Consider the following 27092-nt stretch of genomic DNA (forward strand, 5'->3'; position numbering starts at 1 on the left):
CTGAACCCACGTGGGAGACCCAGAGGAAGCTCCAGGCTCCTGGTTTTCGATCGGCTCAGCTCTGGCGGTTGTGGCCATTTTGGGAGTGAACTAGCGGATAGAAGACTTCTCTCTCTCTGTACCTCTTTCAAATAAATAAAATAAATCTTAAAAAATGTGTATACTTACTGGTCTAACAATTCATTCTAAGAAAATAACCAGTTACGTACAAAAAATAAAGGTATAAAGATGTTCAGTCTCTGTCATGGCAGTGAAACACTAGAAATACATCAACACTCAAGTATAGATTAAATGACAACATTTCTATACAGTGTAATTCTATGTGGCTAATAAAAAATGATCAGGTACATATCAAAAGATGTTCATGATATGTTGAAGAAAGGAAGTTATAAGATACAACGAACAGAACAATCCTATTACCTACATATGCATAGAAGTGAAACCGTTAAATATGATTATCTCTAAATTATGGAATTTTGGTAGTCTTCATTGTTTAGCTTATTTGCATTTTTCCCAGTGTGCTTCAGTTTTGTTTGTGTTTAAATGTTTTTAATGGAGGTTCACATATGGGTAGAAAGGGGATCCCTCTGACATTCACAGAATTAACTTAAGTAATTTCAACCACTTGTACTCAACTGGAAGACCCATAGCTACTGTAATATGAACATACCCCAAAAGACAGGTGGTGGTAAAGTTTCTTGATTAGTCAGAAGGGACGTCAGTTGAGTAGCTTTCACATCTTAAATCAGCTTTAATGTTGTAACATGAACCCTACAGCTGATCTGAAGTGAATCCCAGAGACGCCCAGTAAAGTGACCCCTATCCTGGTTCCAACAGCACTGCCTTCAGAAATGTACCCAGGCCATACGAAAATAGCCTGGATAGGCTGAGACACGTGGATGACTAATTGTTCATGCAGCCGCACTGTGGTTTAACTCCCAGGACTGACAGCACCTGGTAGGGGAGCTGGTCTCCAGAGCACATCTACTTAAGACCTGACCTAGAGAGACCCACTGGGGACGGGCATCACGCACCACTGTCCATCCTGTAGAGACAGAGAAGTCTTATCTAACCTGGAAATGTGGCCCATATGACTCGTTTTTTCTTTTATTTTTTAGATAAGTAAACTACCTGATTTACATAAATGCCATCTGTTTTTCTGGACTTCTATCAACCCATACCTAATACTATCCTTTGCCATTATAACATTCATGCAGTTCTCTAACTCTGTAAGTAAATGATGGCAACGGGCCACACTTTTCAGAAACTGTGGTTTTGGAATCTCTGAGGCATTATGAAGTTCTCTGAAGATATAATTACAGGGTGCTACATTCTGGTACTTCCATCCTTGGCTGCCTCATCTACCACTCTGGAGCACCACCCTGGGACAAGACAATATCAAGAGCCTGCCTCTGAGAGAACACTCGCGCTTCCATGGAGGAGTACATTGGGACTACTTTCCATTACCCTGTACCTCTGGTAAGATGAACTGCTCCACAGGCTTGTACCACAGCTTGTTCACCTGCACGCCACAGCTCGGAGGACTAAAGCGAGCAACGAAGAGGGCCTCCTACAAATTGGGTGGAAAAAAATAGAAAAGGAAAAGAAAAAATACTTGGTGTTATAAATTACATATGCAACAAGCATCTTCTTTTAAGATTTATTTACTTATTTGAAAGAATTACAGGGAGAGAGGGAGAGATAGAGAGAGGTCTTCCATCTGCTGGTTCACTCCTCAGTTGGCCACAGCAGCCAGGGCAGAGCCAGGTTCAAGTCAGAAGCCAGAAGCTTCCTCTGCGTCTCCCACATGGGTGGCAGGGGCCCAAGCATTTGAGTCCTCTTCCTCTGCCTTTCCCAGGACATTAGCAGGGAGCTGGATCAGAAGCAAAGCAGCCAGGACATTTATTGGCACTCATGGGAGGGTGGCATCACAGGTGGCTTTACCTGCTATGCTACAACACCAGCCTTGCGACAAGTTGTTGTTGTTTTTTGACGGGCAGAGTGGACAGTGAGAGACACAGAGAGAAAGGTCTTCCTTTTGCCGTTGGTTCACCCTCCAATGGCTGCCGCGGCCGGCGCACCGCGCTGATCCGATGGCAGGAGCCAGGAGCCAGGTGCTTTTCCTGGTCTCCCATGGGGTGCAGGGCCCAAGCACTTGGGCCATCCTCCACTGCACTCCCTGGCCACAGCAGAGAGCTGGCCTGGAAGAGGGGCAACCGGGACAGAATCCGGCGCCCCGACCGGGACTAGAACCCGGTGTGCCGGCGCCGCAAGGCAGAGGATTAGCCTAGTGAGCCGCGGCGGCCGCGACAAGTTTTTAAACACCTTTCATCCGGGCATGCAAAATCCACAATAGCCTCAACCGTGGTCACTAACATTATTCTGTGGTTTCAGCATCATTTGGGTTTTCCAGTTTTTGTCTTTGTTTTTAAGATTTATGTGTTTATTTATTTGAAAGGCAGAACAACAGAGAAGAAGGATAGACAGAGATCTTGTATCTATTCATTCACTCTGCAAATGGCTGTAATAGCCAAGCTGGGCCAGGCCAAACCCAGGAGTTAGAACTTCCATCCAGGTCTCCCACATGAATAGCTGAGCCATAAGTATTTGAGCCATCCTCTGCTGCATTCCCAACCCATCAGCAGGAAGCAGGATTGGAGACAAAATAACTGAGACTCAAACTGGGATGTGGCATTGCAAGCAGCAGCTTCACCCCGGTCATGGTTATTAAATAAAGATATTAAAGATAATCAAAGTTGTCATGAAGTTCTCAAAAACTGAAAACATAATTCACTTAACTTTAAAAAAATGCACCTTGAAATGAAAAGCACTACAGGAAGTGAGAAGTGTTTTTAAAAATTTTTTTAAAATTTATTTGACAGGTAGATTTACAGAGAGAGAGAGAGAGAGGTAGATTTACAGAGAGAGAGAGAGAGAGAGAGAGAGAGAGAGAGAGAGAAAGGTCTTCCTTCCATTGGTTCACTCCCCAAATGGCCGCCCCGGCCAGCGCTGTGCTGATCCAAAGCCAGGAGCCAGGTGCCTCCTCCTGGTCTCCCACTCTTGGGCCATCCTCCACTGCCCTCCCGGGCCACAGCAGAGAGCTGGACTGGAAGAGGAGCAACCAGGACTAGAACCGGTGCCCATACAAGATGCCAACGCCGCAGGCTTTGGGATTAACCCAGTGAGCCACGGCGCCGGCCCCGAGAAGTGCTTTTAAATTAAGCCAATATATTGTAGTACCAGAACTCACTCAGAGTCGGACTAGACTGAAGGATCACAGGTTTCTTTCGGGACAAGTGTTCAGGAATCTCCCTTTCAAAAACAGCCTTCACAGAGTTACAGAGAGGCAGAGGCAGAGAGAAGTCTTCCATCTGCTGGTTATCTGCCCAGATGGCTTCGGTGGCGGAAGCTGAGCTGGTTCAAAGCCAGGAGCCTTGGAGCTTCTTCCGGGTCTCTCACACAGGTGTAGGAGCCCATGTACTTGGGCCGTCTTCCACTCTTCTCCCAGGCCGTGGCGGAGAGTGGATTGGAGGTGGGGCAGCTGGGACTTGAGCCGGTGCCCGTATGGGATGCTGGCACTGTGGCATAGCAGGTAAAGCCATTGTCTACGGTGCCAGCATCCCATGTGGGCGCTGGTTCGGGTTCCGGCTGCTCCACTTCCGATTCAGCTCTCTGCTGTGTCCTGGAGAAGCAGTGGAGGATGGCCCAAGTCCTGGGGCCCTGTACCTGCTCAGGATACCCGGAGGAAGTTCTTGGCTCCTGATTTGGATTGGCCCAGCTCCAGCCATTGTGGCCATTAGGGGAGTGAAACAATGGATGGAGGATCTCTCTCTCTCTCTCTCCCTCTCTCTCTCTCTCTCCTTTTCAAATAAATAAGTAAATAAATAAATCTTTTTTAAAAAAGATTTAGCCTGCTACAGGTTTATTGAATTTCAAGTCCCATTTGCAGTTGCCTTAGCAAGGTCAGACCCATGGGCTTTCTATGACATGGAATGGGTGTTCCCCCCTCTGCTAAAGGGACATTGGTCAGATCTAGCTGTTCAATATCATATAATTATTCACATATATGTGTCCCAGAGCGGTCTCGTGGCAAGGTGACTGGATTAAACATTATAGCTTCAAAGTAACATTTTGGTTATCAAATACTATGGCTTAATATCTCCCAGAGAGCCCAAAATGAGTCAGTAACCTTTGCTCCAGGAGTGGAAGCACACACAGTGAGTTGTATGTATTGTGCTGGTGAAGAGTTAAAATTGTATATGTGCGGGTGTAAAAAGTTAAGCTTAAGCTTACAGGTTTAAACCTTCCTGGTACAGCTGTGAAAATAAGACAGAGTGAAGTAGCACCTTGACAGTAGGGACTCCATTTTGGAGCACTTGAGACTGCATTCTGAGAAAGCACCCCCCCACCGTGAGACTCTGGTCTGAAACTATGATCTCAAATAGTCGGACAATAGCAGTGCACTACATCACCCTTGGCAACACACAAAAACCCCCTAGCATGATTGCTCAAGCTTAAAAGTAAAAAGGTTGCACTTGGGTTACCTGGGCTAATAATGAAGATGTGATTTGTCTGTGTCTTACATTAATGTCAAGTCCTAATTGCTGATTGTAATATTGTAACTGGTATTGTCAAGATTATGATAAATATTAATTTCACTTAGGTTTTAGGTTATGTTGACCCCAGTAACCATATACTCTCTTTTGATTTTATGTACTCTCTTTTGATTTTAGCAACTGTGTATAGCAACCGTGCATAGCAACCATGTATTCCCCCCTTCCCGGTTTTGTGGTTTTTGCCTTTATAAACCCAAACCTTTGGTTATTCAGGGCTGCTCTGTTCATGTATGGTCAGACAGCCCCAGCATGCTGGATAATCAATAAAGCTTCCCCTTGCTGTTTGCATAAAAAAAAAAAAAAAAAAAAAAAAAAAACAGCCTTCAGGGGCAGACGTTTGGTGCAGTGGTTAAGATGCTGCTTAGGATGCTCACATCCCACATCAGAGGCTGGGTTTCAAGTCCCAACTCCATTCCAATTCCTGCTTCCTGCTACTGTGTACCCTCGGAGGCAGGAGATGCTAACAGCTCAAGTATTTGTGTGCCTACCACACCAAGAGAAACCCAGATGGAGTTCCAGGCTTCAGCCTGTTACAGCTCCATCTGTTGAGGGCACTGGGGAGGGAACCAGTAGATAGGATCTCTCTGTGTGTCTATCTCTGCCTTTCAAATGCAAATAAACTTAAAAAAATCTTCAAAGGACAATATAAGCAAAACAAAAAAGAGGACTTATTCTCATATCTATTGTTTCCTTCAGGCCTTTACACTTCTTTTGGGCAAGGACATCTCCTTATTCTCATCTATCAACTTGCCATGGGGAAAATGTCTCAAAGTTACCAACACCACACACAAGTTCCAAAGTGAAGGATGTTTCCATGGAGAATGTCTGTTTCTTTCATGCATGCCAAAAGCAGGGCAGTGAGTCTTTGTGGCATGTGACTACCCATGAGCCCATCAGCATACACCCTTAAATTGGTCCTCCCTTAAGGACAAAGATTATTAGCTTCTGCCTGGATAAAAATATGGCAAATTTAAATCGAAATGACCAAAATACTTAGGGCTGAACCAAGATACTGGACTGATAACTCAGATGCTATTAATAGTTTTTTTTTTTTTAAAAAAAAAAAAAAACAAAACTACAAATACCAAGAAAATTAAATAAATCTATCAAAAATTCCTAAATAGGACAACAGTAAAATTCAGAGTACTACTATTACAATTACCTATTTGAGCTTCAGTATTAATAAAATCTTTATCCATAATAATGTATGGAGTCCTACAGTTAAGTTACTTAGGAGTTAGCAGGAGTTACTTAACTAGAAGTTAAATTCTCAAGTAACTGGAGAAAGCTCTTCTTACTTAATCATAATGGCTAGAATCATTGGTACGGCTTATTCCCTGTTAGTTATGTTTATAAACACATTAACAAACCACAGATTCTTTAGAACAGAAAAAATTGTGAAAAAATGTAATCTTAAATTGATGTGTACATATTTACTGGAGAGTCCTGACCACCCTTACTGTTAACAATAAACATCCATACAAAATATTGTAAAAAACTGAACAAGGTTCTACTTCCAGTAATATCAGACCATCTCTCCTAAAGATAACTAAACAAAGAAACAGGTAGACATTGAAGGACAATCAATTCTTAGAAGAAGGGAAAAGCACTGGGTATGTACCCTCTCCCCAAGCACTGGTTTGAAGGTACAATCCTACAGCAACTAAAGTTTTAATAAAAACTTGCAGCTTTTTTGGTTGAGAAATCAGAATAAACGGGCAAACGCTGTGGTTCAGCAGGTTAAGCCACTGCTTGCAACACCAGCATCCCCTATCAGAGAACCGGCTGGAGTCCGGGCTACTCTACTCCAGATCCAGTTTCTTGTTAATGTGTTTGGAAAACTAGCAGAAGACAGCCCAAGTACTTGGCCTCCTGCCACCCACCTGGGAGACCCAGATGGAGTTCCTGGCTGCTGGCTTTGGTTGTTTAGCCATTTGGAGAGTAAACCAGTAGACAGAAGATTTCTTCCTCTCTATCTCTCCCCGTCGCCCTGCCTTTCAAATAAATAAATAAATCCTTAAAAGAAAAAAAAAAAAATAGAGGACAGAGTTGGGGGCAAACACATCAACTAAAAAGTGAGGATGAAAACTCTCCAGACAGGAAAGAGTCAGAGAGAGAACCACAAATTCTTCACGTAAACTCTGCCCAAATCTGTGGCTGACTCATGAAACACACATTCAAGGCAGAACCCGAGCAGCCCATCTAAGGCCAAAAGAACTGAATACAGATTTCAATTGCTGCCTGTTGCAAGGAAAAATGTTTAGAGTCCATTTAACTGCCTGCTAAAACAAATGAAAATCAGTACTCTTCAAGGAATGTAAGAGGGTCCAGAGCTCTCCACTGAAGCAGTCACAGTATCTAGGATACAATCTAAACTTACTAAGTAAGACATAACAGGAAAATGTTATCTGTACTCAAGAAAAAAATTATAAGCAATAAAAATGGATCCCAAGATGACTTGGTAGACTACGATTTTAAAACTGCTATTATGACTATGGTGAGGACTTTAGAGAAATACATGCCCAAAACTAATGAATATATATGAAATTTTAGAGAACAGAAACCATAAAAATAATTTAATGGAGATTTTAAATTTATTTAAGTTTTTAATTTGAGAGGCAGAAAGAGAGAGAGAGAGAGAGGCAGAGAGAAACAGAGCATGCACACATACTCTCATCTGTTAGTTTACTACCCCAGATGTCCAGGAGCTGGGAACTCAATCCAGGTCTCGCATGTAGCTGGCAAGAAGTGAACTACTTAGCCAGCATCAACTGCCTCCCAGTGTGCATCAGCACAAATTGGAATTGGGAGGGAACAGAGCTGAGAACTGAGCCCAGGTACTCCAATATGGGACGTAGGCACCCCAAACGAGATCTCAACCACTGTGCCAAATGTTTGTCACCTGAAAGTAAACTGAAGAACTAAAAAGCACTACATCTGAAGTAAAAATGTCATTAGATTAATCACAGATTTAGGATGACAGAAGAGTCAGGGATCTTGAGTATATAGGTTGACCAAAATTATTAAATCTGAAAAAAATGAACAGTCTTGAGATCCGTGGGACCATTCAAAAAATTCTAATACAGGGCCACGGCTGTGGCATAATGGGTAAAGCCAGTGCCTGCAGTGCTGGCATCTCATGTGGGCGCCACCTGGTGTCCCGGCTGCTCCATTTCTAATCTAGCTCTCTGCAATGGCCTGGGAAAACAGTAGAAGATGGCCCAAGTCCTTGGGCCCCTGCACCTGCATGGGAGAACAGGAAGAAGCTCCTGGCTCTTGGCTTTGGATAAGCTCAGTTCTGGCCATTGCGGCCATTTGGAGAGTAAACCAGCAGATGGAAGACCTCTCTCTTTCTCTGTAATTCTGCCTTTCAAATAAACAAATCTTAAAAAAAAAAAAAATCTAACAAATGTAATTTGAATCCCAGGAGGAAAGAGAAGGGTAGGCTGGAAAAAGTTTTGAAGAAATAGCTGAAATTTTCCAAATTTGGTGCAACTCATAAATTTACAGATTAAAGAAACTTGACAAATTCTCAGCAGAACAGACATGGAAGAAACTACATCAAGGTACAATGTAACCAAATTGCTTCAAATTAAATATAAAGAGAGAATCTTAAAAAGCAATCAGAGGGGCCAGTATTGTGACATAGAAGGTAAAGTGGCTACCTGCGATGCCTGAAACCCATAAAGGCGTCGGGTTTGAGTCCTGGCTGCTTTACTTCCCATCCAGCTCCCTGCTAATGGCCTGGGACAGCAGTAGAAGATGGCCCAAGTGCTTGGGCCCCTGCACCCATGTGGGAGACCCAAATGGAGTTCCTGGCTTGTGGCTTCAGCGTGACACTACCCTGACTGCTGTGGCTATTTGGGGAGTAAACCAGAGGATGGAAGCTCTCTCTCTCTGTTGCTCTGCCTTTCAAATAATAAATAAGTAAATCTTTTTTAAAAAGACAGATTGATGAATAATGAATATATGTGTGACTAGGCAATCATCACAAAATATTAACTACTTGTACAGTTCCCTCAAGTTTGTTTTTTTTTTTTTTTGAGGCTACTGTCTTTCTTTTTTTTTTATTTTAACTTTTATTTAATGAATATAAATTTCCAAAGTACAGCTTATGGATTACATTGGCTTCCCCCCCATAACGTCCCTCCCACCCGCAACCCTCCCCTTTCCCACTCCCTCTCCCCTTCCATTCACATCAAGATTCATTTTCGATTCTCTTTATATACAGAAGATCAGTTTAGCATACATTAAGTAAAGATTTCAACAGTTTGCTCCCACACAGAAACATAAAGTGAAAAATACTGTTTGAGTACTAGTTATAGCATTAGATCTCAATGTACAGCACACTAAGGACAGAGATCCTACATGAGGAGTAAGTGCACAGTGACTCCTGTTGTTGACTTAACAAATTGACACTCTTGTTTATGGCATCAGTAATCACCCTAGGCTCTTGTCATGAGCTGCCAAGGCTATGGAAGCCCCCTGAGTTCACCGACACTGATCATATTTAGATAAGGCCATGGTCAAAGTAGAAGTTCTCTCCTCCCTTCAGAGAAAGGTACCTCCTTCTTTGATGACCCGTTCTTTCCACTGGGATCTCACTCGCAGAGATCTTTCATTTAGTCCCCCCCTCCCCCGAGTGTCTTGGCTTTCCATGCCTGAAATACTCTCATGGGCTTTTCAGCTGGATCTGCATGCCTTAAGGGCTGATTCGGAGGCCAGAGTGCTGTTTAGGACATCTGCCATTCTATGGGTCTGCTGTGTATCTCACTTCCCATGTTGGATCGTTCTCTCCCTTTTTGATTCTATCAGCTAGTATTTGCAGACACTAGTCTTGTTTATGTGATCCCTTTGCTTCTTAGTCCTATCATTATGATCAATTGTGAACAGAAATTGATCACTGGGACTAGTGAGATGGCATTGGTACATGCCACCTTGATGGGATTGAATTGGAATCCCCTGGTATGTTTCTAACTCTACCGTTTGAGGTAAGTCAGCTTGAGCATGTCCCGAATTGCACATCTCTTCCCTCTCTTATTCCCACTCTTATATTTAACAGCGATCACTTTTCAGTTAAGTTTCAGCACTTAAGAATAATTGTATATTGATTACAGTATTCAACCAAAAGTATTAAGTAGAACAAACAAAAAAAAAATACTAAGAGGAATAACATATTAAGTTGTTCATCAACAGTCAGGGCAAGGGCTGATCAAGTCACCGTTTCTCATAGTGTTCATTTCACTTTAACAGGTTTCCTTTTTGGTGCTCAGTTAGTTGTCACCTATCAGGGAACCCTCAAGTTTTATATGTTTTTAAATTCCAGAAACAGATTTTTTCTTTTTTTTATTTTACATGACTTTATTATAAATTTAGAACCATTTTTTTTCCTACATTCACTCTGCTTTAATATGACTAAAAGCATTTTAACCAAAATCTTGATTTAGGAAGACTTAAGACATTGTGCATTATTTTAAATATTTTCATTTTTTCAATAATTATTAAAAATAGGTTCACAATTAGGGTTTCAAGTGTCCTAATTATATCTAGTTTGTTCTCATACCATATTTTACCAATCTCCTGTGCATATAGAGGTTAAGGTGATATATAAAATTTTTTTTTTGACAGGCAGAGTGGACAGTGAGAGAGAGAGAGACAGAGAGAAAGGTCTTCCTTTTTCTGTTGGTTCACCCCCCAATGGCTGCTGCGGCCAGCACACCGCACTAATCCGAAGCCAGGAGCCAGGTGCTTCCTCCTGGTCTCCAATGAGGGTGCAGGGCCCAAGCACTTGGGCCATCCTCCACTGCACTCCCGGGCCACAGCAGAGAGCTGGACCAGAAGAGGAGCGACCAGGACAGAATCCAGCGCCCCAACCGGGGCTAGAACCCAGAGTGCCGGCACCACAGGGGAGGATTAGCCTATTGAGCTGTGGCGCTGGTCGATATATAAATTTTTATATCTTTCCAACATCAATGTTTATTATCTCTTACTCTAATTACTATTTCACTTATTCAGAAATAGCATTTACACATAAAAACCGTCTCACTTTGTAAAATAACGTTTGGCTAATTTGCATACATCTAATACAGTCTGTTGTCTAAGTTTTTAGTAATACAGTGAGCTTCACCACTATCATTTAGTTTTAAAAATTTTTAGTGTCAGTAGGGCTGAGATGTAAGTTCAGTCTTTTGAAGGATGTTATATAATAAAAGTACAGTACTTTGGAGAATAAAAATTATCTCAAGGCCAGAAGTCTTTTAATAAAGGTACTGAAAGGCAGGAGAAATACCAGAGATTTTCTCTCCTATTTTTAAGAGGTAAAGTCACTTAGTTTAAGTCTTAGTAAAGGAAACAGTGTTGTTCCATATATGCTACTGAAGAAAGCATCTAAAACCACAGGATTTAGGGATATTGGTCCTAGGCTATATAATTAATGGGTATCACAAATGAACCTGTTTCCTAATTATTGAGTATAAGTTAACTTCCTATGCCAAGAAAGGTCACACTTCACTTCCCCCCATTTGTAAAAAGGAAAGGTGGCCTGGCCAGGTGCCATTCAGGATTCTCTGCTAACTGTAAAATGTGGACCGATTTCCTTCTGTTTCTTACAGGCCTTGTGTATATAAACTTTTAGTTCTTTAAATCAAAATTTTTATGCACATAACCATGTCGGTGTATTGCCCTTAGTTTAAAAATGTACAACTACATGAATAAAAACTATTGCAAAAACAGATTTTCTTAAATATAGCTCCATGCTATACTACTTCAGACATACCCTCTAAACAAATTTTAAGATTTTTCCAAAATTCAGGAGCAGAGTAACCTCAGTGGTTTTAAAACTTATTCCCTCTACACTCTTATCTGAAGGGCAGAGGTTAAGCCACTGCTTGGAACACCCACATCCCATGTCAGATTGCTGGGTTTGGGTCCCAGTTCCACTATCTATTCCAGTCTCCTACTGAGGCAGCAGCTGATGGCTCAGGTACTTGCAGTCCCTGCCACCCACATGGCAGACATGGGTGGAGTCCCTGGCACCTGGCTTTGGCCTGGCCCAGTCCTGGATGAGGACAGAACTAAAAGATGGGAGATATTTCTTTGTCTCCCTCACTGCCTTTCAAATAAAATAAATATAACTTTAAAAAGAGATCTAAAGCAACTATTAGTCTTGTATTATAGACTTTGGGGGTTGGAAGAGACAATGATACTCATATATCCTAAGAGTTTCAAACGTTTTATACATCCATTAACAACTTCCGAAACTCCTTTGAAATTAAAGGAATTTAGTTTGGGCATTTCTAATCCAGTCCAACTCCTGGTTTTTAAAGATTCATTCATCCATCCATTCATTTGAAAGGCAGAATGACAAAGAGAGAGGGAGAGACAAAAAGAGGGAGGTCTTTCATCCTCTAGTTCACTCTCTAGATGGGCACAACCACCAGGGCTGGGCCAGGCCCAAATTAGGAACCTCGAACCCCATCTTAACGCTATCATCCACTGCCTTCCCAGTAACATCAGCAGGAAGCTGGATCAGAAATGGAAGGGCTGGGACTGAACTGGCACTCCATTATGGGATGCTGGCATCGCCAACTGTGGCTCAACCCGCTGTACCACAATGCTGGCCCCAACTCGTTTTCTAGATATGAAACATTTATTTGTAGGTAATCACTCTCAAGTCAGCATTATAACATCACACAACAATGCAATCAATCAGTGAAGGAAGGTGGGAAGTCTCCCAGCCAGAGAGAATTATATAACCTTCCAATCTACCATACACCATAAGAAAAAGTTGATGTTTTTGAAAAACAAAAATGAGGGAAACCCTGTCCAAAGCAGTGCATACCTCCAGTTCCGCCTGGTAAAGTTTGACGGTGATGTTCCTCTGGAAGCCCCCATCACCGGCGTCGTAGAACACTCCTAGACTCGTAATCACGATGGGGTAGAGAACTCGGAAGCTTACGCTGACAACGCGGTCCTCGGGGAGTCCTGGAGAGGTGTCTTCAGAAAGACTGAAAGCCTCGATTTCCTGATTCAAAACTGAGGAGGTAATGACAACAGAGGTTTCAGATAACGGAACACACAGAATCACAATCTTTTACTTTAATAATATTAAGTAGTGAAATGGATTGACAGCAAAATCTACAAAATTATATGTGTTATAATGCCTTCCTAAGCGGCAGGAATTTATATAAAAAAATGCTTGATAAACGTGGCTGATTCCAGAAAAGTAAAACATTTTGAAATCTAAGAATGAAGTTTTCTGCCACATGTGAGTTATTCAATTATCAGAACTGCTTTACTGGATTCCTGCGTAAACAAGTGTGAATATATGTATACAACCATCACCAAAGAATACATTTAAGTCAGCTGGAAGGCATCTCTTTGGAACAACTGGATCAACAAGGGCGATAAAAAGTAATAAATAATCACTAAATTGGGTTTTGCTCTGCAAATTCACAAGCATTTCTTGTTAGGCAATTTAAAATATTTGTGAGATGCCAGTTAGTACAGTTTAAAAGCAACAGAAATCACTTAAAATAACACTGAAGAGTTCTTGAAGTAAAACACTGATAAAAGATAAACACAGTGAGTACTTCTGACCACCACTGACCACTACGTGCCATTCCCTATCATATTTACATTTCACAGCTACACTGTACGATGGTGGCGTTATCTCCAAATTACAGATAAGACATGGAAGTTCAGAGACATTCAGTAAGCAATTGCTCATTTAAAAAAACTGTGTGTGTGTGTGTGTGTATCCATATATTTACTTATAACACATACACATATATTTTTTTTTAGAGAACATTTTTTTTTAAAGATTTATTTATTTATTTGAAAGTCAGTGTTACACAGAGAAAGGAGAGGCAGAGAGAGAGCAATAGGTCTTCCATCCGCTGGTTCACTTCCCCATTGGCCACAAAGGCCAGAGCTGCACAGATCTGAAGCCAGGAGCTTCTTCCAGGTCACCCATTCGGGTGCAGGGGCCAAGAACCTGGGCCATCCTCTACTGCTATGGCAGGCCACAGCAGAGAGCTGGATCGGAAGAGGAGCAGGCGGGACTAGAACCGGCACCCATATGGGATGCCGGCGCTTCAGGCCAGGGAGTTTACCCACTGAGCCACAGCACCAGCCCCTAACACATACACATATAATGTGGCTAGTCTATATGTTCAAAATTAATTATGATTACTTTTTATTTTCAGATAAATAAACTTTATTTCCTTCCCATATGCTCACAGATCACCTGGATCCCCCTCTTAGAGTTCCTAGAAGCTATTTTACACTTAGTAGATGCTTAATCAAATGTGACTTAAGGGAAGTGATGGCTCCTATCTAATTATAGACATGAGCAACAGGGCAAAAAGGAATATAAAGACTTTGCCCTGAGCTGCACAAAGCACTGGCTAAACAAGTCTAGACTGCAAACATACTGGGTAATAACAAAATTTTTCTCTCCACGATATTCAGTAAATAAAAATATCTACAGTAGAAGCATATTTATTAAAAAGCAATCAGTTAATCAAATTATAACATGTACCTTGAATTTCAAGCTATCTGAATATAGGAAATCCCACTGCATTTATAATGCTATTGATCAAACCTCCCTCACATCCACAGTATCATGATGATTAATGTACATCATGATTTCCAGGCACTGAAATAACTAAAGGATTTTTGGATCATCAAAAAGATAAAATTAGGTACAATTTTAATCTGGTTTTATATGTTTTTTAAAGTTTTAATGTAAATATCTATGCATATATAAAAATTTTCCATGAATGGAAAGTGCTGCTCCTTTTCTGTTGATGAATAACAAAAGTTTGATTGAAGTTAAACTTTCTAAAAAGACTTATTTACTTGAAAGAGTTAGAGAGAGAGTGGGAGAGACAGAGACATCTTCCATTTGCTGGTTCACTCTCCACATGGCTGCAATGGCCAGTTTTGTGCCAGGCTTAAGCCAGGAGCTTTACTTGGTTCTACCACATGGGTGGCAGGGGCCCAAGCACTTGGGCCATCTTCCACTGCTTTCCCAGGCACATCAGCAGGGAGCTGGATCAGAAGTAGAGCAGCTGGGACATGAACTGGCACCCATATGGGATGCTGGCATTGCAGGTGGGAGCTTTAACTGGCCCCAAAGATTTTTTGGTTAGTTTTGCACCATAATTTCTTATAGGTTACACATTATCAGTAACACATTTTATGAGGTTCATGATCCCTAAGACTTCAGTGAACGCTAAAAGACCTCTCTGCCCAGAACATAATTATACTTAAAATTTAGCTTGCAATATTAACATCCTTAAGTAAGAAGCCCCTGCTTTACAATGCAAACTTGAATATATAGCCCAATTTGCTTAAAAACATGACTGAAACCCAACTTCATTTATTTTTTAAGATTTATTTATTCATTCATTCATTTTTTCAAAAGTCAGAGTTACGGAGTAAAGGAAAGACAGAGAGATCTTCCATTTGCTGGTTCACTCCCTAAATGACCACAATGGCCAGGACTGAGCTAGGCCAGAGTCGGGAGCCAAGAGCTTCATCCAGGTGTCCTACGTGAGTGCAGGGACCCAAGTGCTTGGGCCATCTTCTGCTGCTTTCCTAGGCCATTAGCAGGGAGCTGGATCTGAAGTGGAAAAGCCGGGACTTGAACCAGAGCCCAGATAGAATGCTGGAGCTGCAGATGGCGACTTAACCACTAAGCCACAGTGCTAGCCCCTAAAACCCAACTTTATAAAAAGGCAGGCTCTTTAACAATATTAAATATCTGGGCTGGCGCTCTGGCATAGCGAGTAAAGCCGCTGCCTGCAGTGCCAGCATTCCATGTGGGCACCGGTTCGAATCCCGGCTGTTCCACTTCCAATCCGGCTCTCTGCTATGGCCTGGGAAAGCAGGAGAAGATGGCCCAAGTCCTTGGGCCCCTGTACCCACGTGGGAGACGCGGAAGAAGCTCCTGGCCCCTGTCTTCATATCAGCGCAGCCCCAGCCATTGCAGCCAACTGGGGAGTGAATCAACAGATGGAAGACCTCTCTCTTTCTCTCTCTGTGTAACTCTGATTTTCAAATAAATAAATAAATCTTAAAAAAAGATTTAAAAAATATTAAATAACTACCATGTCCCAAGAACTCTTCTAAATATATGTTAACTTACTTCATCCTCATGAAATGCTGCCTTATTTTTAACTTTTTAATGTTTGTTTCTTTTGTAAAATTAGGGAGTAATTCTAAGAGAAAGCTGGTTCAAAATAGTTGTGTCAACACTATTACAAATTAACTAGTGAAATCAGTTTTCCAAAAGTTCAAAATTCAGTAATTCAAAATTACCTAACTCAGAATTTCCAGAATCACGTGAATCACATTGGGAAAATAAATTCTCCCAGTGCAGGCTGTTGTGGCTATTTGGGGGAAGGAACCAGCAGACAGAAGACCTCTCTGCTTCTCCTCTCTCAGTAACTCTGCCTTTCAAATAATACATAAATCAAAACAAAACAAAACAAAACAAAACAAAAAACTTCTCTTGGATCCCAAAAGTCTGTATCTGCAAAGAATTCCTACAGAAGTCCTGAGTGATTAATCTGTCAAAAAGGATGATACATAAATGTTAATAAAAGATATTCAGTCTACTAAAAAAGACTCTGTACTATTAAACTTAGCATCTTCTGCCAACATCAAACTTGTAGATGGCAATCTTAGGAAGAAGCTGACATACCTGGATTGCTGATGTTGAGCAGTTTACAGGAGTAAGGATCCTCCCTGTCTTCCACAGGCACTTCACAGCCACGAGCACCTATTATGAACTTCACAAGCACACTGAGAGATGCGGTGGCGTTAAACATCAGTTACTGATCTTCACACCCATTTCAGAGCTTTTACTCGGAGACACAAGCATTTATGAAGATTAATTCTCTACCTTTATTCTTCTAGTCTAGCAAAAAGGGGGAATAAGCAAATTAAAGCTGCTAACTACCAAGTGACTCGTGCGTGAGACCTTTATTGCAACACTGTGAAAACCAGCATAAATATATTCAGCCTGGCTACAGCCAGTGGTCGGACCATTTGAAATCAAACTACAGGAGTGAAGGCTTCTCGAAAACCTATCTAAGTCTGCAATTCTCTTTTTTACCTTTTTCTATTTCAGGAGGTATTCCTTTTGTTCAAGATTAATCTTTCTACCCAAGAGGATGTCCCCTCCTCTCCTAGACCTCACTTTACTGGTTACCCCATAACCCTTCCCATTATAGACCTGATGAAGTCCTGACATTGAATTCTTTTTTTTTTTTTTAATATTTATTTATTTACTTGAAAGTCAGAGTTACACGGGGGGGGGGGGGGGGGCAGAGAGAGAGAGGTCTTCCTTCCTCTGGTTCACTCCCCAGTTGGCTAGAGCTACACCCATCCGAAGTCAGGATTCAGGAGCTTCTTCCGGGTCTCCCACGCAGGTGTAGGGGCCCAAGGACTTGGCTGTCTTCTACTGCTTTCCCAGGCCATAGCAGAGAGCTGGACTGGAAGTGGAGCAGCCAGGTTTCGAACCAGCACCCATATGGGATGCTGGCGCTTCAGGCCAGGGCGTTAACCTGCTGTACCACAGCGCCAGCCCCAAGACATTGAATCTATTAACCTACCATCCTTGCTGCTTTACACTGAGGTCTGTAAGAATGAACTACAATTGCAGCCTGTAGTTTCTCACTTCCCACCCACGTTTTATGAAACAGGAATTTCAGCTGCAGGACCCACGTTTCACTGAGCTATCGCACCGCCGATGTTGCTGCGCAGTCAGCACTTTTCCACACTCACCTCCCTGACTTCCCTACGGCTCAACACTGCCCATCTACCCAAAACGTTCTCTGCCCTTCTCCCACGGCCCTGCTCAGTCGGCTTCACTGGTTCTTCTTTCCCAGGTTGAGAAGGCTGGACTGAGGACGGCTACTTGTCATGGCCTTGTCCTTGCGTCTCTTCTCATCTACTCATTCTTTTCACCCCCTCTCTCTGGACAACGTATTTATTCCCAGGACTTCAACTAGACTGGGAATGAGTCCTGAATTAGAAGCTCTGGGACCCACCTTCTAAGTAAAGAATCACACACCTATTAGGCATCTTCACCTCTGGGACCCAGACTGTGCTGAAGCCCCACTTGGGAAGGTACTAAGAGTAAAATTCTAACATACATAAGTTGTCACTTCAGTCTTCCTCTTTAACTTAAAGGAAATATGTCAGAACTACATGCCTTTTTAAAATTGCTACTATATGCTGATTACAGATATTTAAAAAAATATTTTATGAGTGGGCTGGCGCCGCGGCTCACTAGGCTAATCCTCCACCTCGCGGCGCCGGCACACCGGGTTCTAGTCCCGCTCGGGGCACCGGATTCTGTCCCGGTTGCCCCTCTTCCAAGCCAGCTCTCTGCTATGGCCTATGAGTGCACCCATGAGGGCCCTGCACCCGCATGGAGACCAGGAGAAGCATCTGGCTCCTGGCTTCGGATCAGCGCGATGCGCTGGCCGCAGCGGCCATTGGAGGGTGAACCAATGGCAAAAGGAAGACCTTTCTCTCTGTCTCTCTCTCACTATCCACTCTGCCTGTCAAAAAAAAATATTTTATGAGCATCATCAACCAGCTACAAGGAATTTAAAATAAAGAGATTTACGTTGTTGCTTGTCAATTATGATATATGTATTTATACCAATAAAAGTTATAGTAAACATGTATGTACATGCAGAGGCACTTTTTTCCAGTAAATAAGCATTTACCAGTACACCACTGCCTATGGGTCCTCAAAGTCAATATCACCACAACAGAGCTGCTTCCCTGTGAAACATGCTCTTCTTATCTAGTACCTGTTTTTTAAAAGATTTTTTTACTTACTTATTTTATTTGAAAGGCAGAGTTACAGAGAGAGAGGGAGAGACAGAAAGAGAGATCTTCCATCTGCTAGTTCACTCCCCAGATGGCCACAATTGCCAGGGCAGGGCCAGGCTGAAGCCAGGAGCTTCTTCTGGGTCTCCTGCATGGGTGCAGGGGCCCAAGCACTTAGGCCATCCTCTGCTACTTTCCCAGGTGCATTAGCAGAGAGCTGGATCAGAAATGGAGCAGTCAGGTCTCAAACCGGCACCTATAAGGGATGCTGGTGTTGCAGGCAGGAAGCTAGCAGACACCCTAACTCCTTCTCTTTCTACATTCAATGATCTTAATTCTCTGATAGGTCCCTATCTTTTTTTAAAGTTTTTTTTTTTTAAAGATTTATTTATTTATTTAAGAGGCAGAGTTACAAAGAGAGGTAGGTCTTCATCTGCTAGTTCATTCCCCAAATGGCCACAATGGCTGGAGCTGGGATGACCCAAAGCCAGGATCCAGGAAATTCTTCCAGGTCTCCCACATGGATGCTGGGGCCATAGCACTTGGGCCATCTTCTGTTGCTTTCCCAGGCTATTAGCATGGACCTGGATCAGTAGTGGAGCAGCCATGACTCAAATCGGTGCTCACACAGGAGGCTGGCACCACAGGCGGAGGCTTATCTTCTGCGCCACACTGCCGAGGTCACTATTTTCATTCAACCCTCATGGGTCCTGGTCCGAAAAGGCCTTGCCTTTCAGCACACTTTCTGCACAGTCTGGTCACTGCCCATCTCTCCTATGCCTGGCCCCCTCTCTTTCACGGGTGGGGAACCTTTTTTTCTGCCAAGAGCCATTTGGATATTTATCACATCATTTTCGGGGCATACAAAGTTGTCAACTTAAACACTAGCCTGCTATAGATTTACTGAATTTTGATTCCTGCTTGTGGTTGTCTTGGCAGGGACAGACAAAATAACTGTGAGGTCCTTAAGCGGCCTGTGAGCCGGACGTTCCCACCTCTGCTATAATCCTCCTCTGCCCCTCCATCTTCGCTGGCACATGCTCTGTCACTTATCTACACAAGGGTAATCCCTGTGCTCTAGGTACACACAGCTGCTGGGAGTTTCCCAAACACCCATGCTATTTTGTATCTGTACATCTTCTTACACTATCACATCCATTTCCTCCTACTAAACTTCAAGCCCCCTTAAACACTCAGGGTGTACCTATCTATCTTTGTATTCTGCCACACATATTACACTACCTATCTGCAGCGGATACTTAATGAATATGTTAAACTGACAAATTATGGTTTTATTGCAAAGGCTTAGAATTAAATAAGTTTCTTTGAAATATATGTTGAGTTTGGCTCCTCAGAGCAGTGTAAGACTTGAGAGTGTGCCAGAACCACAGAAATGTGCTTTCTTCTGATAGTGGCCAAAAAAAGCAGCATATCTTTTATAAAATAAACCAGCATTTGGAATAAAAGTATAAACAGAAATAAATTTGCCAACTACATTATCAAATATATGTACCAAGTTTGTTTTTCTTCTTACTTCAATCCTGAATATTACTCTGCTCCAGCAACTCATTTTTGGTTTTATCTGTTTTTATACATAGTCCATCATTTTTATAAAAGAAACCACCACACTTACTAAATTTAAATTAACACAAGACTGCTATGATGGCAAATAAATTACTGGTGAATGCCTCAATGTGAATTTTCCTCGTTAATTTTAATTCTGAGTCAATTGCCTTACTCTGCGTGAAGCTAGCCTCTAGGTACTGGGAATATTTTAAAAGTTCACAGAAAATGAAATAAAAAGGTGAGTTTTAAACGAAGAGAAATCCATGCAGTTTTTTTTATAATAGGCACTTTCCACCGCCCTCCTGAGGACCTCTCATACATCCAAAAAGCTGAAAGCCCCATTGCTTGTGAATCCTACTTTCTCATGGGGAAAGACAAACAATTTATAAACATACAGCTAAACATAACAAACATGCCAGTTGGTGGAGTTATAAAGAAAAATCAAGCCAAGTCAGAGACGACAGACACAGAAAAGGATTTAACAGGGGGTTTTCCGTTAGCGTGACATCACAGCAGAGACTGAAAGGAAGCGAGCCCTGGAACACTTGGTGGAAGATGGCACAGGCAGGCGGAACAGCAGGAGCAAAGGCCCTGAGGAGGCGCACGGACAGTGCACTGAAGCACAGCGAGGTAGCCAGTATAGGGGAAGTAGACAAGGACAAGGTCAAAGACCAGAAGAGACGTGGGATTTCACGCCAACAAAGAAAGGCAAGTCAATGGAGAAGTATGAAAAGCTAATTAACAGGCTGGTGCCCTGGCTCACTAGGTTAATCCACCGCCTGCGGCACCAGTATTCCGGGTTCTAGTCCCAGTTGGAGCGCTGGATTCTGTCCCAGTTGTTCCTCTTCCAGTCCCTCTCTCTGCTGTGGCCCGGGAGGGCAGTGGAGGATGGCCCATGCTTGGGCCCCACACCTGCATGGGAGACCAGGAGGAAGCACCTGGCTCCTGGCTTCGGATTGGCGCAGCGCCAGCCGTGGCAGCCATTTGGGGGGGTGAACCAATGGAAGGAAGACCTTTCTGTCTCTCTCTCTCACTGTCTAACTCTGCTTGTCAAAAAAAAAAAAGCTAATTAACATAATTTGACTAATTTCAAAAGGATCACCTTGGCTGCTCTTCTAAATAGAACACTGGAGGCAGTGCAGGGGCGGGGTCCAAAGGTAGAAGCAGGAAGGTCAGATAACGGTGCTTCAGCAAAAATGCAGGTGAGAGATGATGGTGGCCTACATCAGGACTGTGTAGCAAAGGTAGAAAGAGGAAGTCCAGTTCTGGGCAAGACCTACAGGTGGCATCAGGAAGACGTCCTGATGTAGCACTGGGGTTTTTGGTCCCAGCAACAGGCAAAGAGAGGAGTCACTTTCTGAGAAAGAAAGAAGTGTGATTTTGGAGGTAGTTCTGATAGTAGTGACAAAGGCTTTCAATTGCTTAATACTAGCTTCTATTATCATTGCGATCATGAACTAAAGAAATAAGAGAGAAAAATCTATAAATGTTTACTACTGGTGAGAAGAAAATTTACAACTGCAGTTCATTTATATAGCAACTCAGTCACAAAAATGCCAGTGTGATAAAGCCCCAACACTACTTTCTCTACTTATCACCTAAGGGTCTTCCTGTAACCGCAAGTCCAACTTCCCATGCTGCTCTTCCCCAATCCCTCACCACCAAATCCCCAGAGGCTGGTCTCTCTGGGAACGTCAGGCCTTGCGATCCTAACCAACAACTGAGCCATTTAACGTCAGCAGGACAGGGGCTACTGAAGCTGTTCTGGAAGGGCAGTCAGGGAGAAGAGCATGGCATATCACACACAATGCAGATCACACCAGCAGAAGACACCACAGAACACATAAAAAACCAAGCTCTGTGAAAAGCATGGTAAAACTGGAAAAAAAAAAAAAAAAAGGTAAGTTTCTGAGAAAGTTAGTGAAAAGCACATTGCAGTTACAAATGTGTGTCTAAGCAGTGAACTCTTTGGGAACACAACCTCTTAAGAATTGCTATTCTAGAGGCTGATGCTTTGGAGTAATGGGTAAGGCATCGCCTGTGGTGCCGGCATCCCATATGGGCACTAGTTTGAGTCTTGGCTGCTCCACTTCTGACCCAGCTCTCTGCTATGGTCTGGGAAAGCAGTAGAAGGTGGCCCAAGTGCTTGGGCCCCTGCACCTGCACCTGCATGGGAGACCTGGAAAAAGCTCCAGGCTCCTGACTCTGGATTGGCCCAGCTTCGGCTGTTGTGGCCATTTGGAGAGTAATGGAAGACCTCTCCCTTCCTCTCTCTCTCTCTCTGTGCCTCTGCCTCTCAAATAAATAAACAAATCTTTAAAAAATAATAAAGAATTGCTATCTTAAAGCAAACTAAAAAACCCCACATTCAATTATCCATAAACACTAGGTATGCTAACTGGTAAGCTCACTGTTCTCCAATGGGGCCACCATCTCTTAGTTTAAATTTTTGGCTAAATTTACTTTTGGGGCTCAATTCTACAGAAAAAAAAAAGCAAAAATTAAATAGCTACATCTCCCAGGAAGAGACCACTTACCTGATTTACATTTCTGATTATTCAAAATAAAGTTTTTAGGGCTGGTGCTGTGGCACAGAGGGTTAACCGCAGCCTGCAGTGCTGGCATCCTATGTGGGCACCGGTTTGAGTCCCAGATGCTCCACTTACAATCCAGCTCCCTGCCAATGTGCTTGGGAAAGCAGTGGAAGATGATTCAAGTCCCTGGGTCCCTGCACTCATGTGGAAAACCTGGAAGAAGCTCCTGGCTCCTGGCTTCGGCCTGGCACAGCCCTGGCTGCTGCAGCTGTTTGGGGAGTGAACCAGCGGTTGGAAAATCTCTCTGTGTAACTACTTTTAACTACTTTCTCTAACACTACTTTTCAAATAAATAAATCAATCTTTTTTTTTAAAAAAAAAAAAGGTTCTTGTTTCAGCAAACCAGACATAGGAATAACTCAGAAAACATACCGTTGACTTAATGTTGGATGCTGCAGCACATGCTTCAGCCAGGTGCTTCTTATCACATTTCGAAGTTCATGGTTATTGCGAGCAGATAACACTCCAACTACCACATCATAGTGACTAGATGTCCACTGAGGTAATAAAGCTGATTGATCTAGAAATAAGCAAAAATAAATTAGAAATAGGTCACACCTCAGTAACCTCAATATGTAACATAAAAGAAAGTTTGTTATAATAGGCTTAGGTTTACAGAAAACACAAAGAAAAAATTTTAAAAGTTGGAAGCATTCCCACTGAGATCCAGAACCAGACAAGGATGTCCACTCTCACCATTCTATTCACATAGTCCTGGAAGTTTTAGTCAGAGTCATTAGGAAACAACAACAACAACAACAAAAAAATCAAAGGGATACAAATTGGGAAGGAGGAAGTCAAACTATCCCAATTTGCAGATGACATGATTTTATATATAGGGGATCTAAAAGACTCTACTAAGAGACTATTGGAATTCATAAACGAGTTTGGTAAAGGGGCAGGATATAAAATTAAAGCACAAAATTCAACAGCCTTTGTATATACAGACAATGCTACAGCTGAAAAAGAACTATTTTTTTATGATTTATTTTATTTATTTGAAAGAGTCACAGAGAGAGGTAGAGCCAAAGAGAGAGAAAGAGAGAGGTCTTCTATCTGCTGGTTCACTCTCCAAATGGCTGCAATGGCTGAAGTTGCACCAATCCAAAGCCAGGAGCTTCTTCCGGGTCTCCCACACAAGTGCCCAAGGACTCTTCTTCTACCTTCCTAGGCCATAGCAGAGAGCTGGATTGGAAGAAGAGCAGCCAGGACTCGAACCACTGCCTATATGGGATGCTGGCGCTTCAGGTCAGGGCTTTAACCCACTGTACCACAGAGCTAGTCTTGAGAAAGAACTTCTAAGATCAATTTCACTCACAATAGCTACAAAAAAAAAATTAAATACCTTGGAATAAATTTAACCAAGGACTTCAAAGATCTCTATAATGACAATTACAAAACATTAAAGAAACAGAAGATAAAGATACCAAAAAAATGGAAAAACCTTCCATGTTCATGAACTAGAAGAATCCATAGCATCAAAATGTCCATACTACTGAAAGCAATATACAATTTGATTCCAATCAAAATACCAAGGACATTCTTCTCAAATCTAGGAAAAAATATACTAAAATTCATATGGAAACACAGGAGATTCCAAATAGCTAAAGCAATTTTATACAACAAAAAGGCATCACAATACCAGATTTCAAGACATATATAGGGCAGTTATAATCAAAACAACCTAGTACTGGCAAAAAATAGATGAGTAGACCAATGGAACAGAATAGAAACTCCAGAAATCAACCCATGCCTCTATATCCAACTTTGACAAAGGAGCTAAAATCAATCCCTGCCTGGAACAAGAAGTCTCTTCAACAAATAGTTCTGGGAAAACTGGATCTCCACATACGGAAGTATGAAGCAAGACCCCTATTTCACATGTTATACAAAAATCAACTCAAAATGGATCAAATACCTAAATCTACAACCTGATACCATCAAATTATTAGAGAACATTGAGGAACCCTACAAGACAATGGCATAGGCAAAGACTTTTTGGAAAAGACACCAGAGACACAGGCAATCAAAGCCAAAATTGACAAATGGGATTACATTGAGCTGAGAAGATTCTGTACTGCAAAAGAAACACTCAGCAAAGTGAACAGGCAACTGACAGAATGGGAGAAAATATCAGCAAACTATGCAACTGATAAAAGATTAATATCCAGAATCTGTAAGAGCTCAAGAAACTCAACAACCACAAAACAAAGAACCCAGTTAAGAAATGGGAAAAGAACTTTAACAGGCATTTTTCAAAAGAGGAAATTCAAATGGCCAACAGACACATGAAAAAATGCTCAGGATCACCAGCCATCAGGGAAATGCAAATCAAAACCACAGTGAGGTTTCACCTCATCCCAGTTAGAATGGCTTTCATACAGAAATCAACAAATGCTGCCATGGATGTGGGGGAAATGTAAACTGATATAACCACTGTAGAAGATAATATGGAGATACCTCAGAAATCTGAATACAGACCTACCATATGACCCAGCCATCCCACTCCTGGGAATTTACCCAGAGAAAATGAAATCAGTAGATGAAAGAGTTATCTGTAGCCCCATGTTTACTGCAGCACAATTAACAATATTTAAGATATGGAATCAACCCAGATGTCCATTAACTGAATACTGGATAAAGAAATTATGGGATATGGACCCATGGAACATTACACAGCAGTTTAAAAAATGCAATCTTGTCGTTTGCACAAAATGGATGCAACTGGAAACCATTATACTTAGTGAAATAAGCCAGTCCCAAAAAGACAAATATGTTTTTCCTATCTGTGGTAACTAATAGAGCTAAAAAGTAATCTATAGAAGTAAAATTGACACTGAGATGCCATGATTTTGAACAGCCCTTGTCTCCATTGTTGAAATTTTTTTCATACTATTTGTTAACTCTTTACTTAGTGTAGGATTAATCTTATGTGTATAAAGTTAATTGAAAATAGATCTTGGTAAAAAATGATAGAAGAGGGAGGAGGAAGAAGGGTGGGACTGCAGGCAGGAGGGTGGGAAGAATCACTATTGTCGCTCCCCGTCTTCGTGGAGGAACGACACAGGACCCTGCGCTGTTCTTTCGTCTGCTCGGCCCTCCCCGGGTTTACTGCTGGTTCTTCCCAGGTTGGCTACCGTCCCTTCCACCTCCGTGGAAGGGCGGTTCCCCCTGCCACTTTCCCCACTTCCGTGGGGGAGCAGCACACCGCCGGCCGGCTCTCTCGGGGGCTGCACAGGTGTTCCTTCAGATAGATGTTCTTGGTGCATGTTGTCTCTCTCCTCCTTTATAGTCCTCTTCCACCAATCCCAACTCTGCTACCCACATGCTGAGTACACTGCTCTCCTCCAATCAGGAGCAGGTCCTGCTGTTTATTGGTTGAACTGGAGGCAGCTGTGTAGAAGCTGTTTCCCCTTCTCCCAGCGCCATATTGTGGGAGAGCAGATGCATAGAATAAGTCTTAATTCCAGTAACTTAGTCTAGTCCGAGTTGCTCCCAGTTGCTCCCCACAGATCCCCCTTTCTTTTTATTTTTGGCGTTGATACGCGCCTGTCTTCGGTGCCCCACGGCACACACTCTGCTCTGCTTGCTAGAGTTGCCCACAGGTGCTTACAAGTCCTATCAATCAGGCAAACCGAATCCGGGTCCTCTCTTCGCCATGTTGTGAGGAGGTTTTTAGGCGCCGATAAGTGCCTGAGTTCGGTGCCCTGCAGCGCATGCTCTGCTCTGCTAGAACTTCCTGCAGGTGCTTACAAGCCCTACCAATCAGGCAAACCGAATCCAAGCCTTCTCATTGCCGTATTGTGGGGAGACTTATTGGTGTTGATAACGTGCCTGTCTTTGGTGACCTGCAGCCGCCCACAGGTGCTTATCGTCTTACTAATCAGGCAGACCAAATCCAAGCTCTCTCATTGCTGTGTTGTGGGGAGGCCTTATTTTTCTTTATTTCTCTATCTCCGGGCATTCCTCTCTCTCCTATTTTACTTCTATCTGCCAGCATTCCTATTTCTCTCATTTTACTTCTAAACTTCTGTTTCTCTTATCCCCACGGCTTCATCTTCCCTAACATATTTTTCTCTACCCGGTATGTTTCCTAACTTTTCTTCCAACAATATTCCCCTCTCATTTCTCCTGGCTTCTCCCCACAGTCCGTATCCGAGTCTGTGCCTAGGCTTTCAATAGCTTCTTCCGGCACCTTTTCCATCCAGCTTTTCCCTAGGCTCTTTGCTAGTCTCTCTCTCCGGTATTTTCCCACTCCTTCCCTCCTAGGTTTCCTATCCGAGTCACGGCACCATTATGTCACTCCCCCTCTTCACGGAGGAACAACACTAAACCCTGCCTAGGCTTCATATCCGAGTCACGGCACCATTATGTCGCTCCCCGTCTTCGTGGAGGAATGACACAGGACCCTGTGTTGTTCTTTCGTCTGCTCGGCCCTCCCCGGGTTTACTGCTGGTTCTTC

The 27092-nt window shown here is 42.6% G+C and overlaps 1 protein-coding gene and 1 long non-coding RNA gene across 5 annotated transcripts in view; both read right to left on the minus strand.

Moving 5' to 3' along the window:
• B3GALNT2 (beta-1,3-N-acetylgalactosaminyltransferase 2) overlaps window positions 1-27092 on the minus strand; it is a 73624-nt gene that overhangs the window by 35112 nt on the left and 11420 nt on the right. For 3 of the 4 annotated variants that reach the window (XM_017347726.3, XM_002717323.5, XM_051820730.2), the window contains exons 2-5: window positions 23003-23150; window positions 16327-16427; window positions 12457-12650; window positions 1475-1570 (exon numbers count right to left, since the gene is read on the minus strand). In XM_017347726.3, coding sequence (XP_017203215.1) covers window positions 1475-1570; window positions 12457-12650; window positions 16327-16427; window positions 23003-23150 — 539 coding nt within the window. Of the gene's footprint in view, window positions 1-1474; window positions 1571-12456; window positions 12651-16326; window positions 16543-23002; window positions 23151-27092 lie in introns of those variants that run through there. The other variant, XM_051820731.2, reaches the window with a different exon arrangement.
• On the minus strand, window positions 2910-7085 carry LOC138844978 (uncharacterized). The gene is made up of 2 exons (XR_011381518.1): window positions 4938-7085; window positions 2910-3326 (listed from the first exon to the last, which is right to left on the minus strand). It is a non-coding gene; the product is annotated as an uncharacterized lncRNA (long non-coding RNA).

The sequence above is a fragment of the Oryctolagus cuniculus genome, chromosome 13 (genome assembly GCF_964237555.1).
Source record: "Oryctolagus cuniculus chromosome 13, mOryCun1.1, whole genome shotgun sequence".
Classification (NCBI taxonomy): domain Eukaryota; kingdom Metazoa; phylum Chordata; class Mammalia; order Lagomorpha; family Leporidae; genus Oryctolagus; species Oryctolagus cuniculus.